The sequence below is a fragment of the Hippichthys cyanospilos genome, chromosome 14 (genome assembly GCF_059441005.1).
Source record: "Hippichthys cyanospilos isolate Australia breed blue-spotted pipefish chromosome 14, RoL_Hcya_1.0, whole genome shotgun sequence".
Classification (NCBI taxonomy): domain Eukaryota; kingdom Metazoa; phylum Chordata; class Actinopteri; order Syngnathiformes; family Syngnathidae; genus Hippichthys; species Hippichthys cyanospilos.
In genome coordinates, this window is record NC_142382.1 from 3023345 (window position 1) to 3039044 (window position 15700).

The window sequence follows — 15700 nt, forward strand, 5'->3', positions numbered from 1 at the left end:
ACTTAATGCAATCACGGCAATAGGTAACTGTCAGACGTCTTGTTAAGCTTCCTTTGTTAAACGGCTTCGAATTTCATATTGACGGGTATATTTTGTGTGGTACACGTTACATTTTGCCGTTTCCACACCACAGACAATAAACACCTAGTTATATCACTCCTATTTACACGCCATTTGAAATTCAAAATACAATAGTATTTGCTTTCTAAATACGGCGTTTTAAACGCCCAGTTTAGAGAACGTAATCAACAAGCGACAGAGACAAAAGCAACGAAAAAACAGAAAAGGTCCATACGTACTATATTTGAAAAGTCACACGACATACCATTGTACGTTATTCCCGCACAATATAATATACTTATTTTGTAAAAATTGCATATTTTTCAAGGTGTCGATGCTGGCGCTGCTCTGTCGTCACATCCGGTTTCAAAATGGCGACCAGTCACAACAACAGTATCTCGATTATGAAGACTGTTTTGTATTATTTTTGCCTAAAGATGGGGTATTGGTGACATAACATCGTTTAACGTGCGGCGAATAACGACCGAGTTCATTGTGGGCTTTTCACACTGTAAATATCATCTTCCCTTTTCATCAAGAACGTCATAATACGTAATCCTTCTTTGAGATTGTCTACTTTAAATGTCTGTGTAACGTCTGACATCGGCTCCAATGAGAGGGCTAAGCATTATGGCCTTGATATAGCTTTCATTTGTTATTGATTTTGAGTAGTGACTAAAATAGTTATTTGATTATCCACAATAGGAAAACGTTGTCGAAAAAGAAAATAATGACATTATTCAAAGCGTGTTTTGTTAAAAAAGAAAATGGAACTCTGGAACGCACTTCCACATAGAACGTACTTACCTAGCTATACATTTTGTTTATATATTTTTTTATTTTGTTTCAGTCAGTGGAAAAAGTAATGTATGTATTTAATACAATATATATCTAAATTATGTATGATAAATAAAATTTCTCCCTTGGAATTATTGTTTGCATGTCGTCTATGCTCCTTGCAAATAATTTCAGTTTGAATTCATTTGACTGTGTGCAGTGCACCATTCAGTTGTTTCACAAGGGTCTGTTAAATATTTTTTATATTTTGCATTTGTTTTCAGAGTTGTTTGCAAGCATGAGTAGTCGCAGAAAGAAGGCCCCTCCTGTGAGGGTGGACGAGGAAACGAAACGAAGGTTAACCTGGAATATGCTGGACGATCAAAGAAATGAGGACATCCAGCTGATGCCGTCTTGCTCCTCCCTTCCTGCCCACCCATCTTCGGGAATTCCCTTGGATGTCTTGCCGCCGCCTGCTCCTGAGGAACTCCCCGGAACATCATCAGACTCAACATCTATCTCCATGGCACTCACTGTGCTGCCCGTTGTCCGGATCGGAGATAGCTGGAAGGCGCTCATCGGAGAGTTCCGCGTCCGGCCGGCCCGGCCGCCGTCGGACTGTCGACACATGGCCTTTGTGATTCGCAAGATGGAGGACCGACTTTGTGCCAGCTTCGGGAACATAGAGGAGTCCAACCCGGATGGAGACGCCTGCGCGTTAGAGTGCAGCCTCGCTCATGTACTGCTGGAGGACCTGGACTGGCTCCAGAAGAGACGGGTGGTACAGCTTTGCCACCAAAAAGAAGACGACTTCTTCAAGGTAAGAGTGTTGTGTCAAAGAAGACTCTTTTTTTCTTCTCTTTATCTTTGAATACTTTGCTGACTTCTCAACAGTAGTGCAAAGGCGTTTACACTTTTTCGACAATCTACTTTTAAAGCAGCTGAGTGGTGCTACTTCCTACTGGTAATACTTACTTTGTGTGACATCGATATACAGCCTATTTTGCCCTTGCAGCTGTTTTCAACTCAATGTGTTGTTATGTTTTTTTTTCTTTCTTTCTTGTAACATTGCTTTTTTTCCTCTACATCAGGTTGGGATTTACCTCCTGGAAAGCGGCCTGGGGAAGCCGGAGTTCCTCAGTGAAGGAAACGCTCGCATGAAGAAAGCCAATCAGCTTATGCAGAAGATGATGGAGTTTTTTTACGACTTCATCATTCCTGGTTGGTTGCCATTAATTAATCCCTTGCATATTAACACATTTTGAGTCAAATGCTTTGTTAGTCCAGACCTATACAACTGCACAATTGTTGGGCTTCTTGTTATCCCTGACATTTTTTTTTTTTTTTGGGGGGGGGGTGTCAGAAGTGGTGGACAACGAGGAGGAGGAAAGCGACACAGACCTTGAGCGGCAGAATGTGGAGGAACTCTACGACTACGTCAGACGCGTACATCAAACCGACGGTCGAGGGGAGGGGACCTTTGACGTCCAGCACCAAGCTCTGCTCCCGGTCCTGCGCCCCTACCAGAGCCAAGCTGTCACCTGGATGCTGATGCGGGAGAAATTCAGGAATACTACCCCGAAAGGTGTTTGAATTTACCCTCCTCCTCAAACTTCCTGCTTACAACAACATCATGCCTTCAAAACAGACCGAAAAAGCCCGCGTGTTTCTAGAAACAAGAGCACCAACATATTCTCAACATGACACAGACGCCCATGGATTGTTAGAATACTGCACCAACACAACAATAAGATGCCTAATTGTGCTTACTAGTGGAGCATGCCCCCGGGTGATGAATAGAATAGCAGTTCACATTGTTGACTAATGAATATTCCCCTCCATCTTTACAGAACAATCACTGCATTTCTTGTGGCGGGAATTGGTTACTTTGTGTGGAAAGAAATTGTTCTACAACCCTTATACAGGCTGGTAAGAAACCCATTTTACACTATATATTAGGGTTATTTTAAAAATCTACTATTTGAAAGATACCAAAATTACCATTTTGAGATGTGAGAATGCTGGAGAAAACATTTGTTTACCATTGTTATGAATTTCTTAATTTTGGCTTTGAGGAAAGTTACGCGCATGCTTTTTCAATTAAAAATCGCAAGACTTTGCAATACTTTAAAATGTCCTTCTATTACGCTACTAATGAATTCCTCAGTGCTACTTTTGATAACTTCATTTACGACTCTCAGTTTAATCCGCGAGTTTCCCCTGGCCGGCGTGGAGCGGCCTGGCGGCATCCTTGCTGACGAGATGGGCCTGGGCAAGACGGTGGAGGTTCTGGCTCTGATTCTGTCTCACAGCCGGCAGGACTTGGAGCAGAAGGCGCTCACCTTGCCTGTGGTGAAGACCGCCGTTCGCAGATACTAATAGCGGGCCAAACTGAAATAATCTACAGGCCAATCGCCTTGTTTTCTTCTTTTTTTTTTTCTTAGGGAACGTCCGTGAATTATTTTGTTCCCTCGCCTCCGCTAGAGCCGCAAAAAGATATCCGCTGCAAGTCGGAAGTGCAGCCCAAGCTTAAACTATCTCACCCAGGTACGCAGTTCTGAAGACAATAAATGATAAAGTATGCAAATCTTTACAACTGCTTCATTTTATTTTATAGTTGTCCATTGTGTTCAGGATGTCAAAAAATGCCTAACAGATTGCCTTAAAAGTTGAAATTGTATTTAAGGGGAGCAAACGCCTCCATTTCCGGTTCTCTGTCTCAGCGGTCCGCGTGATGCTGCTGACCGCCATCAGGGAGATGCGCTCAGGCAAAGGGGCCTCCGTCAACGCCGTCTTCACCTACATCCGCGCCAACTACGGCTACGACCTCCTGAAGAACCGCAGCCACATCAAGAAGACATTGGCCAAGCTGACGGACGAGGGCCTGGTGGAGAGGGTCAAGGGTCGCGGCCTGGCCGGGTCCTTCCGCTTGGGCAAGAAGTACAAGGATGTCAAGAAGACGCCCGTTGCTGTTACCAAACCTGTAAGCCAAGTGAAAATGCGGTAAAATTGCATTTTTTTTCTAAAATTATGCGGGAATTTTCATTTTTAGGGGTCAACAGTAAATATGGTGTAAAAACCCTCTCGTTCACAGAATGCATTGCAGGATGCAAATAATGACGTTTTAACAACATTCATTCTTGTCATATGTTTTTGGTTGACTTTTAGTTAAATTGGTGTCATGCTGTTATGGTGTCATTTATTCTTAATTCAAGTTGCACGATGTATTTTATGTTTTTTTTCATTTTAGATTTTACACAAGCTGACTAGTTTGTGTGTAGCGTAGTGAGATCCAGTTCAATTCCTTGCACAACATCCTTGCGTTGCTTGTAAAAATTAAGATTTCCTTCGTTTAGGATGACAGGTCATCAGAATGAGGCTCATCAAAAATAAAAAAAATCTAGTCATGTTTAAGCCACCTGATATCTTTGGAAGCAACAACAATAATATATATTGTACTCCAAATCTGGTATTTTGTTTGAACCAGTTTTTGATGTTTATTTCTCATAACAGCAATAATGTCTCCTGGTCATATGACCTGTGTGTTAAACATTTCCGGGGGCCTTGAAATGCTTGGATTTGACTTTTTTTTTTTCCCCCCGCTAGAATGTAAAAGAGAGTTCAGCCAGGAAGACATTCCAGAGACGCGCAAAGGAGAAGGCTGAGGCGGCTCTCCAAAACTCCATGAGCGAAGATCTCAACGACACCAACTTCCTGACAGTATCCCGAGAGTCCAAAGCAGACCGAGACGTCCCGATAAAAATCTCGTCGTCGTCCCGGGAGGAACCGGAGCCGCCCGTCCGGGAATCGGTGGTACCTTTCAACGCGGCCGACTACCGCTTCGAGTGCATCTGCGGCGAGCTGGGCCTGGTGGACTACAAGGCTCGCGTGCAGTGTATGCAGTGCCAGCTATGGCAGCACGCCTGCTGCGTCAACTACAAAGAGGAGAGCCTGGACACCACGCCTTTCTACTGCCCGCACTGCCTGGTGGCCATGACGCCCGTTTCCACCGGGGCCACGCTCATCATCTCGCCCAGTTCCATCTGCCACCAGTGGGTAGATGAGATCAACCGCCACGTCAGATCTGCCTCGCTGCGCGTGCTGGTGAGAGAACCACTCGAGAAACCCAAAAAATCGTCCGACATCATTTGAATAGGCAGGATGTCTCTGCAGGGGCGGAGCTAGAAATTCGACACCTAAGTGAGGGGTGGCCATGTTATATATGCGGTTAACCCTTGCGGTATTTTGTCCATCAAATAAGAATGCCTTAAGGAGTACGTGGAGGAACTCCAGGTTAGATTTGAACGTTATTTCTGCAATGCATTGTAATGCAACTTGTATGCATTTGTTGGATGTTGATGCCCATTTTTCTTTTCAAATCAAGAGCTAGTTGATTGGAACATGAGGCAACTGGTGCACTGCACCGCATAGGGGGTACTTGGCTGAAAATATATTTCACAGTGGTGCTTGCATCGTCGAAAAAGGTTGAAAACTACTGATATATGTGATCATAAATCCCATAGCGTGGACTTTTCATTTTTATTTGTTAAACGTTGAGAAATAATTTGTCTCTTCATTGAGTTTTAATTCCTTATGAATTTACACTATTTAATTTTTATTAATTCTGAATGATAGAATAAAAAAGATTAGTCAAGTGAATTTGTACACATTTAACATTCTTTTATTTTTTACTTATCTCATTCACTACGAGCGCAGTTAAATTAGATTATTTCTTCATATAGCTACCAATGGCAGCAAATGAGTTCACATTCACTGCCAGCCGAGTAAAAAAGAATTCTTTTGACATCACCGGCAGCGAATAAGTTAACAAATATATTTAAACGATTTATAAGTTTTGAATAAACGATAGTTCATTAGTATTGCAGCTTTCATTTTCTTCCACGCTAGATTCAAACATCTAACCTCTAAACCAGGTGTACCAGGGCGTGAAGAAGCACGGCTTCGTCCAACCGCGCTCGCTGGCCGAGCAGGACGTAGTCATCACAACGTACGACGTGCTGCGCTCGGAGCTCAACTACGTGGACATCCCGCACAGCAACAGTCGCGACGGGCGCCGCTTCCGCAACCAGAAGCGCTACATGGCCGTGCCCAGCCCCCTGGTGGCCGTGGAGTGGTGGCGCGTGTGTCTGGATGAGGCGCAGATGGTGGAGTGTCCCACCGCCAAAGCGGCCGAGATGGCGCTGCGCCTCGCCTCCGTCAACCGGTGGTGCGTCAGCGGCACGCCGGTGCAAAGAGGCTTGGAGGGTAAGAAAACTGACGCCAGTCTCAAAACAAAATTAACTTAAGTCACGTTTTTATACTCTTAAAGAGAAAGTCAGCCGCGTTTTGTTTTCTTTAGATTAACGTGTTCCATGTCCCCGCTCGTCTGTAAATTTCGGACTATAAGCTGCACCGTTTTTCTCACACTTTGAACCCTGCGGCCGATAGTGCGGCTTATCTGCAGTTTTTCTAAACAAAACAAAGGGAGGCAGAAAACTACCAAAAGTTTTAATTTTGAGTTTGAACTGTTTTTTTTATGCACCACCAGGGGGCATTTTCCACCAGTAAAGGCAAACGAATGTTACTGTTGTGTTGGTGCAGTATTCTAACAGTCCGAGTATTTTGAGCAGGCATGATGTTGCTGTAATCAGGGAGTTTGACAAAAAAAAGTATTAATTACAGTTTATTACTTTCCATCAACTGAAAATGACATCACAGTTGCTCAGGTTTTAGATGCATGAAAGCAGTTAGAGTGTGTAAGTCGCATGTAATCGTTAAAATAGAGAGAAAGCAAACTTATCTGGTCAATTTTCATTGTAGTCTGAAGACATTTATACATCTTAGCTAATTACGTTAGCATGAGTTTGATAAGTGTTTGTATGTACACGGAATTGAACTAAAATAGAGTAAAAGCACGTTTTTGTTGCAGAGCTTCTCTGGTCATTCTCATGCTAGGCATCAGAGTTTTTTTCTTTTTTAGCAACTTGCTAATTAGGTTATCATTTTGGTGAATTAGTGTGCATGTGCAATTAAACTAAAATAAATACGAATATGATCCGGGGCAAGCTTCTCATTTAAACGCTTGTCATTTGCCTTATAAGAAGAAACGATTGACCTAGCATCTTTGTTTGCAGACCTTTATGGCCTGGTACTCTTCCTTGGTGTCGATCCGTACTGGGTGAAGCACTGGTGGGACCAGTTGCTCTATAGGCCGTATCGCCGTGGCAACACAGAGCCTCTCTACAACATGGTGGCTCAGCTGCTGTGGCGCTCGGCTAAAAAGGACGTCATCGATCAGGTCAGACTTTTAATTAGGGGCTGGCCGATTATCGGGCACAAATTGGCCACCAAACGGCCAATTTCTGCATTCTAAGCATTTCGTGTGTCGTTTTTGGTTTCTTCCAGATCCAAATCCCCGCTCAGACGGAGGAGGTGCACTGGCTGCGGTTCTCGCCGGTGGAGGGTCACTTCTACCACCGTCAACACGAGGTGTGCTCGCAGGACGCCCTGCTCAAGCTGCGCAAGCTTTCCGACTGGAGCCTGAGACTGGGCAGCTTGGACCGCCGCACCGTGGCCACCATCTTGTGCCCGCTGCTGCGGCTGCGCCAGGCCTGCTGCCATCCGCAGGCCGTTCGAGGCGAGTTCCTGCCGCTGCAGAAGAGGTGAGCCCAAAGGGCGCTCCGGTTGCCTTACATCCCAAATTCTCGCCATGGCGGAGCTGCCAAGCGTTTCACATTTTAATAATGAAAAAGGTATTTTTTTCAAGACATTTTCAACATTTATATCAACCGTACAAACTATTTATGTTCGTTTCTTTTGTTTAAAACACGAATACCTCTACTTACATATGTTACGAAAAGTTCAGGTCGCCAGACGCCTCATTGGGAAAATCTTCCCGGGTTACGAAAGAAAATTCTCTGCACGCACCACCTATACACTAGCTAAATACTCCTGGAACAAATTTATTTCGTAAATAGATAGTAGTACCACTGTAAATGAAATCGATCATTTTTGCCTGTTCCGACTTTGTAGGTAGCAAAATATTAGGAACAGCAATGAGATACATCTACAACGGTCATAAACGAAAAATCACTGTTTTGTAGAGACTATTTTTAACATGGCTTCTTTTATGAAATTTGAAAATTTTCAGATTATTTTCGCAATTCGAAGGGATAATCGCATTCTAAATTGAGCGGGAGTGTCTTGGGATTCCTTCTTGACAGCACCATGACGATGGAGGAGCTCCTCAAGTCCCTGCAGAAGAAATGCCGAGTGGAGTGCGAAGAGGCCCACAGACAATTGGTGTGCGCACTCAACGGCCTGGCCGGCATCCACATCATCCGAGGTATGACATCAAACGCCCATGGGAATCGCTTACAAGCTCGGCCTTTTGGAACCTTTTTGCTTTGTGCGGCTTTGTGCGCCGCAATCTCATTACCGACGGATTGAGTGTCAATAATGATGTTGCCCCCCCCCGCCCCTTTCGCAGATGAGTTCGAACAGGCGGCCGAGATGTACAGAGAAGTGTTGCGCTCATCAGAGGAGCACAAAGGCCGACTCAAAACGGATTCATTGCAGGTAGACAATCAAAGGCCATCTGCGCCATCTTCAATTTACATATGAAGAGTCATGCCACAAAACAAGCGCTTGCATTCAGAGGCCAAAATGGTGTAAAACTTTTATTTATTCTTGAATCATTTTCAGATTTCTTTTTCCATTTTTCAGATTATATTACTGTGTCTTTGATTGTTTTTAAGTGTACTACTTTTACGATTTTTGTACCACTGTAAAGCGTCTTTGAGTGTCTAGAAAAGTGCTATACAAATAAAATGTAAGTATTATTATTATCTTTATATTAAAAGCATTTCTCATTAAAGGGAAATCATCGGAAGAAGTCACTAGGGAGCTGAAATTTCACCCAAATAGGGACAATATGTCACAGTTAGACATGACACTATCACTTAATTATCACACTAAAATGAGAGTGTAATCCCTTGGCGAAGATACCATGAGAATGATGGGGATGAAATGACCCAAAATGGTCAAAATCTTGCACAAGCGACAATGCAGACCGACACGGATGGTTTTTGTTGTTGTTGTTTTTTTTTCAAGTTTGATGCCGATATCGATTACAGATTAATCAGCCGATTAATAATGATTAAAATAACTCTTGTGTTGTGTTGACAGCGACTTCACGCCACTCACAATCTGATGGAGCTGCTAAACGCAAAGCATCCTGGGATTCTTCCCACCCTGCGAGACGACCGCCTAAGCGAGGAGGTTACTGCCAATTCTTTTTGTTGTATTGCGAAAAATGCGTTTTTGGATTTTTTTCCCCACTTTTTCGCCCCGTCAGGCCGAGCAGCTGCGTCAGCACTACATGACCAAGTATGACTCTGAGGTGGCCGACGCCCACCAAGCCCTGCAGCCGGTTTTGCAGAACATCAAAGATCTGAAGCGCAAAGTGAGCATACAATCTGAAATTTTAAAAAAGTAAAATCACTCTCTTACCCCAAAAAAATGTGCATATTGCGCTGCTCCCAAAATATTTGTTACAACTATATGCAGTGAGTGATATTTTTGCAGTAGGGACAGAAAATAATGTTGAGAACACTTTGTTAGCCTAGCTTAGCGTGTGGCAATGTGTGTGTGTGTATATATATATATATATATATATATATATATATATATATATATATATATATATATATATATATATATATATATATTTTTTTTTTTTTTTTTTTTTTTTAATTTTTATTTCCCAAAATACGTTCAGGCAAATTCACCAGGACGTTCAAATGACTTGAGAACTTTATTGAAACGACTTTGCCGTACATTCGAATGACGTAGCTAAGGAAAAAATGTTCACTCCACATTTACACTCTTCACTGTTTTAGTACTTCTTTACTATATTTGTCCAGGTCAACTTGAGCTCCCCCTGGTGGCTGGAGGTCATCCAGCGGGCGGTCCATTGCACCACCGACGACGACCTGGTGAGCCGCGTCAAGAACGAGCTGACGTCCGGCTACAAACAGCAAGCCAACAAGCTCTCCATGTCTGACAAGTAAACTTTTCAAAGCGTCGCAACCGTGACAATGATTGGCACGCTTTGGCCCAAACCTGACCCCCGACCCCCACCAGGTTCCGCGATGGTCGCGGTCTGCAGTTCCTGCTAACAACACAGATGGAAGACCTGATGAAGTCGCAGAAGATCGTCCGAGAGGCGGTGAAGAGCTTGGAGGGTCCGGCTTCCAAGAAGGTGATTGACGAAGCCACCGTCTGTCACCTCAGGCCCATGCGACTGCCGCTTAATACGTGAGACTTGATCCTTTTCCTACTTGAATGTTTTTATTATTGATAAAAAGCACACATAGCGTTTAAATTGATTCCTTCGTTTAATTAAATCTCCTAAATATAAACCCCAACAAATTGGACAGTAGATTTAATCGGCCACTATTGGAAATTTTTAAATCAGAAAAAAAAAACGTCCGTTTTCTCCTGTTTTTTTTTTTAAATGAAAACTAAAAGCAAGGTAAGAAGGTAATGTCATTCTAACATTCTTCCCTTAAAAAACTGGATACCTTTTTTCATCATTTTTCCATGTTGTAAAAGTGAAAAGAAATACCGGACATGTCTTTGATGTATTGTTAAAAGCGTTCAAGGGCATAAGAAGGAATTTACTTTACTGTATTAAATAAATACCTAGTACATTATTGAATTTCTGGACTCCTAAAAAAACGGTTTTGGGAGGGATTTAACTACGTTTTTTTTTTCACCATTTTCAGTGAAATTTTGTTAAGTAATTTAAATGTAAAATTATACTTCCATGCATATTATTAATTACTATAATTTTATCAATTTAACTAATAAAAAACACACTGTGGTGTCTGAATCGCTTACATGAAAACAAATGAATTATTCATTTTTATTTTCATTTTTATTCAGAAATGTCAAATTGCTCCTGAGCTTGCCTAATCATCAACCGAGTTTTTTGCGCATCATTTAAAGAAAACGACTCGCCTCGAATATGTCAAATCCTACTTCCTGTTTTCCACCCGACGACACCTTTTCTCTCCCTTCCCCAGTTGCGTGTTCTGCAAAGCCGACGAGCTTTTCACCGACTACGAATCCAAACTCTTCTCGCACACGTGAGTCAAGGCGCTTTTCGCGCCCCTTTGCGCACTCTTGAGTCATTTCCGGCCAAACGGACCGCGCAGGGTGAAAGGCCAGACGGCCATCTTCGAGGAGATGATCGAAGACGAGGAGGGCCTGGTGGACGAGCGGCAGACCACCACCGGCCGAGGCCTGTGGGCGGCCAGCGAGACGGAGCGCGCCCTCAAGGCCGTCCTGAGCTTCGCCAAGGCCAAGCGCGTGGACGCCCGGCTGGTGGAGGACGGCAACGCCTTCATGGAGCTCTTTGAGAGCTGGAAGAAGGAGTACAAGGTTGCTCAGAGGATGCGGTTCCCTCGGTGTTCGGCGTTAATGGCGTGGCGTCCCTTCTCCCGGCAGGTGCTGCACGAGTACTGGATGGTTCTGCGCAATCACGTGTCCGCCATCGACGAGCTGGGAATGGCCACGGAGAGGCTTCGCGTGCGTCTGCCGGGGGAGCCGAAGCCCAAACTGCTGCACATCATCGAGCCGCACGAGGTACGCCCAACCGGTGTCGAAATACCGTACGGTCAGTGAACGCGGTCCAAAGTTGATTGCGCTCGAAGCGGTTGAAGTTTATTTTGCCATATATACCCCGAGTTGCGCTCCATCCGTGTTCCACCAAGTTTAGAATTGATAAATGAGTAAATATTAATCAAAATTAGTATAATTTTTGGGAGAAAACATCACATTTATAATAAGGTTTTTTTTTTTATGTTTTCAACATTATTACAAATTTTTGTAGGAACAAAAACAACATTTTTTTTTTGTGGTATAGTGGTGTTCTTTCTGAGCATCTTTAAAGGGACAGTGTATAAGATTTAGAGCGTTTTTCGTTCCCAACAGCAGGAGGTGTTGCATGTGCCGCATTTACCATTGTCTGTAGCTAAAACGAACATGGCCGCCTCTGGAAAAGTGCCACCCCCCATGTAATATCGTTTCATGATAACTAGACACACGATTATATTTAAAACATTCTGTTGGCCATTAAGAACGCATTCATTTGCAAGTTTTTGAAATTTACAATCCTTCAATTTGTTCCTATTTGATGAAAAACGGTCTAAATCTTACACACTGTCCCTTTAAGATGACTACATTTAAACACATTTTTGACAAAACAGGTTAAAAAATGCCTTTGTAAAAAATGTTTTTTAGCAACTGCTAACTATTAAAAAATTCTGATTGGATCTTTGCAGGTGGAGCAGAACCGAGTGAAGCTTCTCAATGACCAAGCGGTGGCCAAGTCTCAGCTGCAGAAGAAACTGGGACAGTGTTTATACCTGACCAACTTGGAGAAGGTACTCCAACCTTTTACTCCCCCCCCCCCCCCCCCCCCCCCCCCCCCCCCCCGTGCGCACCGTGATCGGTCGCCAATCTTCTCCATTTTAGTCCCAGGACAAGTCCACCGGCGGCCTGAACCCGGAACCGTGTCCCATTTGCTCCAGGCCACTTGGACAGGAGGTGAGCCTTTTGCTTTGTGGTACTTTTTTCTGCCATTTTCACCGACGTGTTTTTGTTTTTTTCCCAGTGGGCGGTGCTGACGTGCGGCCACTGTTTCTGCAACCAGTGCATCGCCATCATCCTGGAGCAATACAGCGTGGGATCGCGGCGACGCGCCATCAACTGCGCCATTTGCAGGCAGGCCACGTCTCACGCCGAAGTCTCCTACGTCTTCACCGCGCAGGCGTCCAGCCAGGACCAGGACATCCCAGTTAAGGTTGGTCAACGTGTCGTGCAGAATACAAAAGAATGAACAGGCTAGCGTTCAGATGTAAACAATGGTTTTTCTTTTTTAAATATAAAGTGAGATTTTAGACAGGTTTCTCCCGATCAAAAGTGGCATCAAACCCACAGAGGAGACGTTATGCTTTTGATCCTCAAAATTTCCCCCCAGGGGAGCCACTCGACCAAGGTGGAGGCAGTGGTGAGAACCCTGAAAAAGATCCAAGTGAGCGACCCGGGCGCAAAGTGTTTGGTCTTCTCCACGGTAAGTGATGCCGCCACCAACTTAGGAATCATCGCAGTTCTGCTGAATGTGGCGTCCTGGTCTCTCTTCTCCATTCCAGTGGCAGAGCGTCCTGGACATCATCGCCAAGGCGCTCTTTGACAACAACATGGAGTTCTCGCAAATCAACGGAATCCAAAAATTCCAGGTTCGAATTTCATCAAGTACCATATTTTCTGCACTATAAGGCGCACCTAAAAGCCTTAATTTTTTTGAAAAAGCTGATGGTGCGCCTTATAATCAGGTTTGCTTTATATATGGATCAATATTGAGATTGTTTTTGTAGATGGGGTATGAACTGATAAAGTAAACTTTACCTGTTTCTTTTCTGTGTTTACAGTTGAAAAAGGTTGCTCATATTGACAATGACAATTGACAATTAATTGAGGGTACGCCTTATAATCCGGTGCGCCTTATATGTGGAAAAGGTTTTAAAATATGTCATTAATTGAGGGTGCACCTTATAATCTGGTGCGCCTTATAGTGCGGAAAATACGGTAAATCTGTTACAAACTACGTGTAGTTATATAATTACTATATAAAATACATAGTTGTCTTATTTGATCATTTTGCATGAATTCCTGTTTAATTAATTCAGTTACAAACTACATAATAGGGGAAAATGCCATTCATCACAAATAGTTAAGTATAAATTTATAAACACACACACATACATACTTTGCTCTGTGCCGCTCCAGGAGAACCTGAGCTCCTTCAAGTACGAGAAGAAAATCAACATCCTGCTGCTCCCCTTGCACACGGGCTCCAACGGGCTGAACATCATCGAGGCCACGCACGTGCTCCTGGTGGAGCCCATCCTCAACCCCGCCCACGAGCTGCAGGCCATCGGACGCGTGCACCGCATCGGACAAACCAAGTAAGACCGGGAGGGACGGGGCGCTAGGGGAGTCCAGAAAAAAAATTCCCTTGCGTCTTCATCCCTCCAGGCCGACGTTCGTGCACCGCTTCCTCATCAAGTCCACCATCGAGGAGAGGATGCAGGCCATGCTTAAAACTGCCGAGAAGAGGTGCGTCCACAACAAGTTTCATAACGTTTGTTCAGGTTTAATTATCCCAAAGAAGTCGGAGGTAAATAATACGTCAACTGTGAAGTGACAACATAAACTGTCTACTTCGCGAGAATGACACGCAGCGCAGACCACCAGTCCGAGCCGCTTCAGTAAACAAGCAAATAACCTCAGACGAAGAAGACAACACGAGTGCTTAGCTTTATTGAAGGCAAGCAGAAAACTATTACAAAAAGCTGCGTTTGTCTGGCCACCTAGCATGAGGCCCATTAGCTATTGCTTCTCGATTAGCTTTTTGTTAGCCATAAGATGCGCAAAATTCACATGCTCTTATCATACTTGTCAAATAAATGATGACATTTTTTGGCCCTGTATCAAACTTTGTCTGCTAGCTGAGGACATGAGCGGTACATTTTGCACCACATTGAAGTGTGCTTCAAGCCATGGCACAACTTGGAGCCACTTTTCAGGGAAGAAAATGTTCAGCTCACGCTCGGTTGTTGTCATGGCTGAAAGTTTGTTAGCACGATGTGAAGCACATGACATGACCTAATGATTTCTGTAGCATGCGTACCTGCGCACCACTTATGTGCAAAATATATATATATATATATATATATATATATTTATGAAAAAATTACATTGCGAAACAAATGAATTTCGTAAGTAGTGGTGCCGCTGTATATATAAACAAAGCAATCCAGTTGCAGTGAAAAACTGTTTTTGTGGTTTTTGCAGCCACAGCAGGGCCGCCATGAAACACTCGGAGGCCGCCGTGCTCACCGTGGCCGACCTGGCGGAGCTTTTTACCGAAGAAGACGACCAGCATCTACAATGAAGGCCGTGCACTTTTTACTTTGTCCTGCAGGGGGCTTTGATGGACGCTCTTCTTTATCTTCGCACATTTCCACTTTTTTTGTAAAAAAAAAAACAAAAAACAAAAAACATTGACGTCGATGCACGTTTTACTGTACAGTACGATTGTATCGCTTTGGGGTCAAATGCGCGCCTGTGCTGCTTTCACAACCCGCAGGAAATAAAAGGCAGTCGGGACGAGCCGGCGGCACGCTTGTAAAACCGGATGGAGGCCTTGTGTCCTTCCAAAAGAAAGCAGTCCTTTTGCCAGGTCTCCTTTTTGTTTTCTCCTCGACTTCTTCTTTGGGGAGCGTTTTGTTGCGTGCGGTGGAGGGACAATGAAATCTAAATTCTTTCTCTTGGAAACCAATCTTGTAAATTCAAACTCGTAAAACCAAAAGCAAACAAAATACAATCCGCATGCTTTGTCATTTGGTATTTTCTGCCAATTTATTTGCATGCTTCTATTCCATATGCTTACAGAACTTTTCATTTCCTGTAGTTCTGCTGTGCCGTTTTCGTTGGCATTTCTTGTATTTTTTTGCTCTATTTTGCATGGAATTTTTGATTTATTTTTGCAAGGCTCTACACTATCATGCGCTGATGCTGCCAACGTTTTTAGTTGGTCTCCCCGCACAGGATTTTGCGCGCTTTTTCGGGGAGGTACAACATGACCATATTTGGGGAAGTCATCATTTAATTTGCATATTATAAAGAAATAGCTATCATTTGCCATATAACAAAGTCTAGTTATTTGATTATGTATTGTTAACATTAAAAGTAGATGCACAGTACATTGTAATTAACTCATTCAATCCCAAAG

At 43.6% G+C, this 15700-nt stretch overlaps 1 protein-coding gene across 2 annotated transcripts; it reads left to right on the plus strand.

Moving 5' to 3' along the window:
* Window positions 1-413: 413 nt before the first annotated feature.
* Window positions 414-15671, plus strand: shprh (SNF2 histone linker PHD RING helicase). 2 transcript variants are annotated; one of them, XM_088433517.1, is made up of 29 exons: window positions 414-571; window positions 1122-1657; window positions 1929-2058; window positions 2204-2422; window positions 2688-2766; window positions 3039-3189; window positions 3282-3384; window positions 3561-3820; window positions 4444-4941; window positions 5772-6102; window positions 6972-7135; window positions 7243-7499; window positions 8061-8182; window positions 8327-8415; window positions 9025-9117; window positions 9194-9301; window positions 9762-9904; window positions 9982-10155; window positions 10926-10988; window positions 11058-11283; window positions 11350-11487; window positions 12186-12287; window positions 12379-12450; window positions 12518-12706; window positions 12884-12976; window positions 13056-13142; window positions 13693-13871; window positions 13942-14022; window positions 14761-15671. In XM_088433517.1, the coding sequence occupies exons 2-29, from the start codon at window positions 1136-1138 to the stop codon at window positions 14858-14860; spliced, it is 4773 nt and encodes a 1590-aa protein (XP_088289643.1). In that variant the 5' UTR covers window positions 414-571; window positions 1122-1135; the 3' UTR covers window positions 14861-15671. The 2 variants fall into 2 exon arrangements, with proteins under 2 accessions (XP_088289643.1, XP_088289642.1); XM_088433516.1 differs by having other exon boundaries at window positions 2201-2422; window positions 14761-15104.
* Window positions 15672-15700: the final 29 nt, after the last annotated feature.

Bases quoted from the DNA above. Each gene is read 5' to 3' on its own strand.
- shprh (XM_088433516.1), top strand. From the start codon at position 1,136: ATGAGTAGTCGCAGAAAGAAGGCCCCTCCTGTGAGGGTGGACGAGGAA. The intron at 1,658-1,928 runs GTAAGAGTGTTG...CCTCTACATCAG, and splicing joins AAGAAGACGACTTCTTCAAG to GTTGGGATTTACCTCCTGGA. The intron at 4,942-5,771 runs GTGAGAGAACCA...CCTCTAAACCAG, and splicing joins CTGCCTCGCTGCGCGTGCTG to GTGTACCAGGGCGTGAAGAA.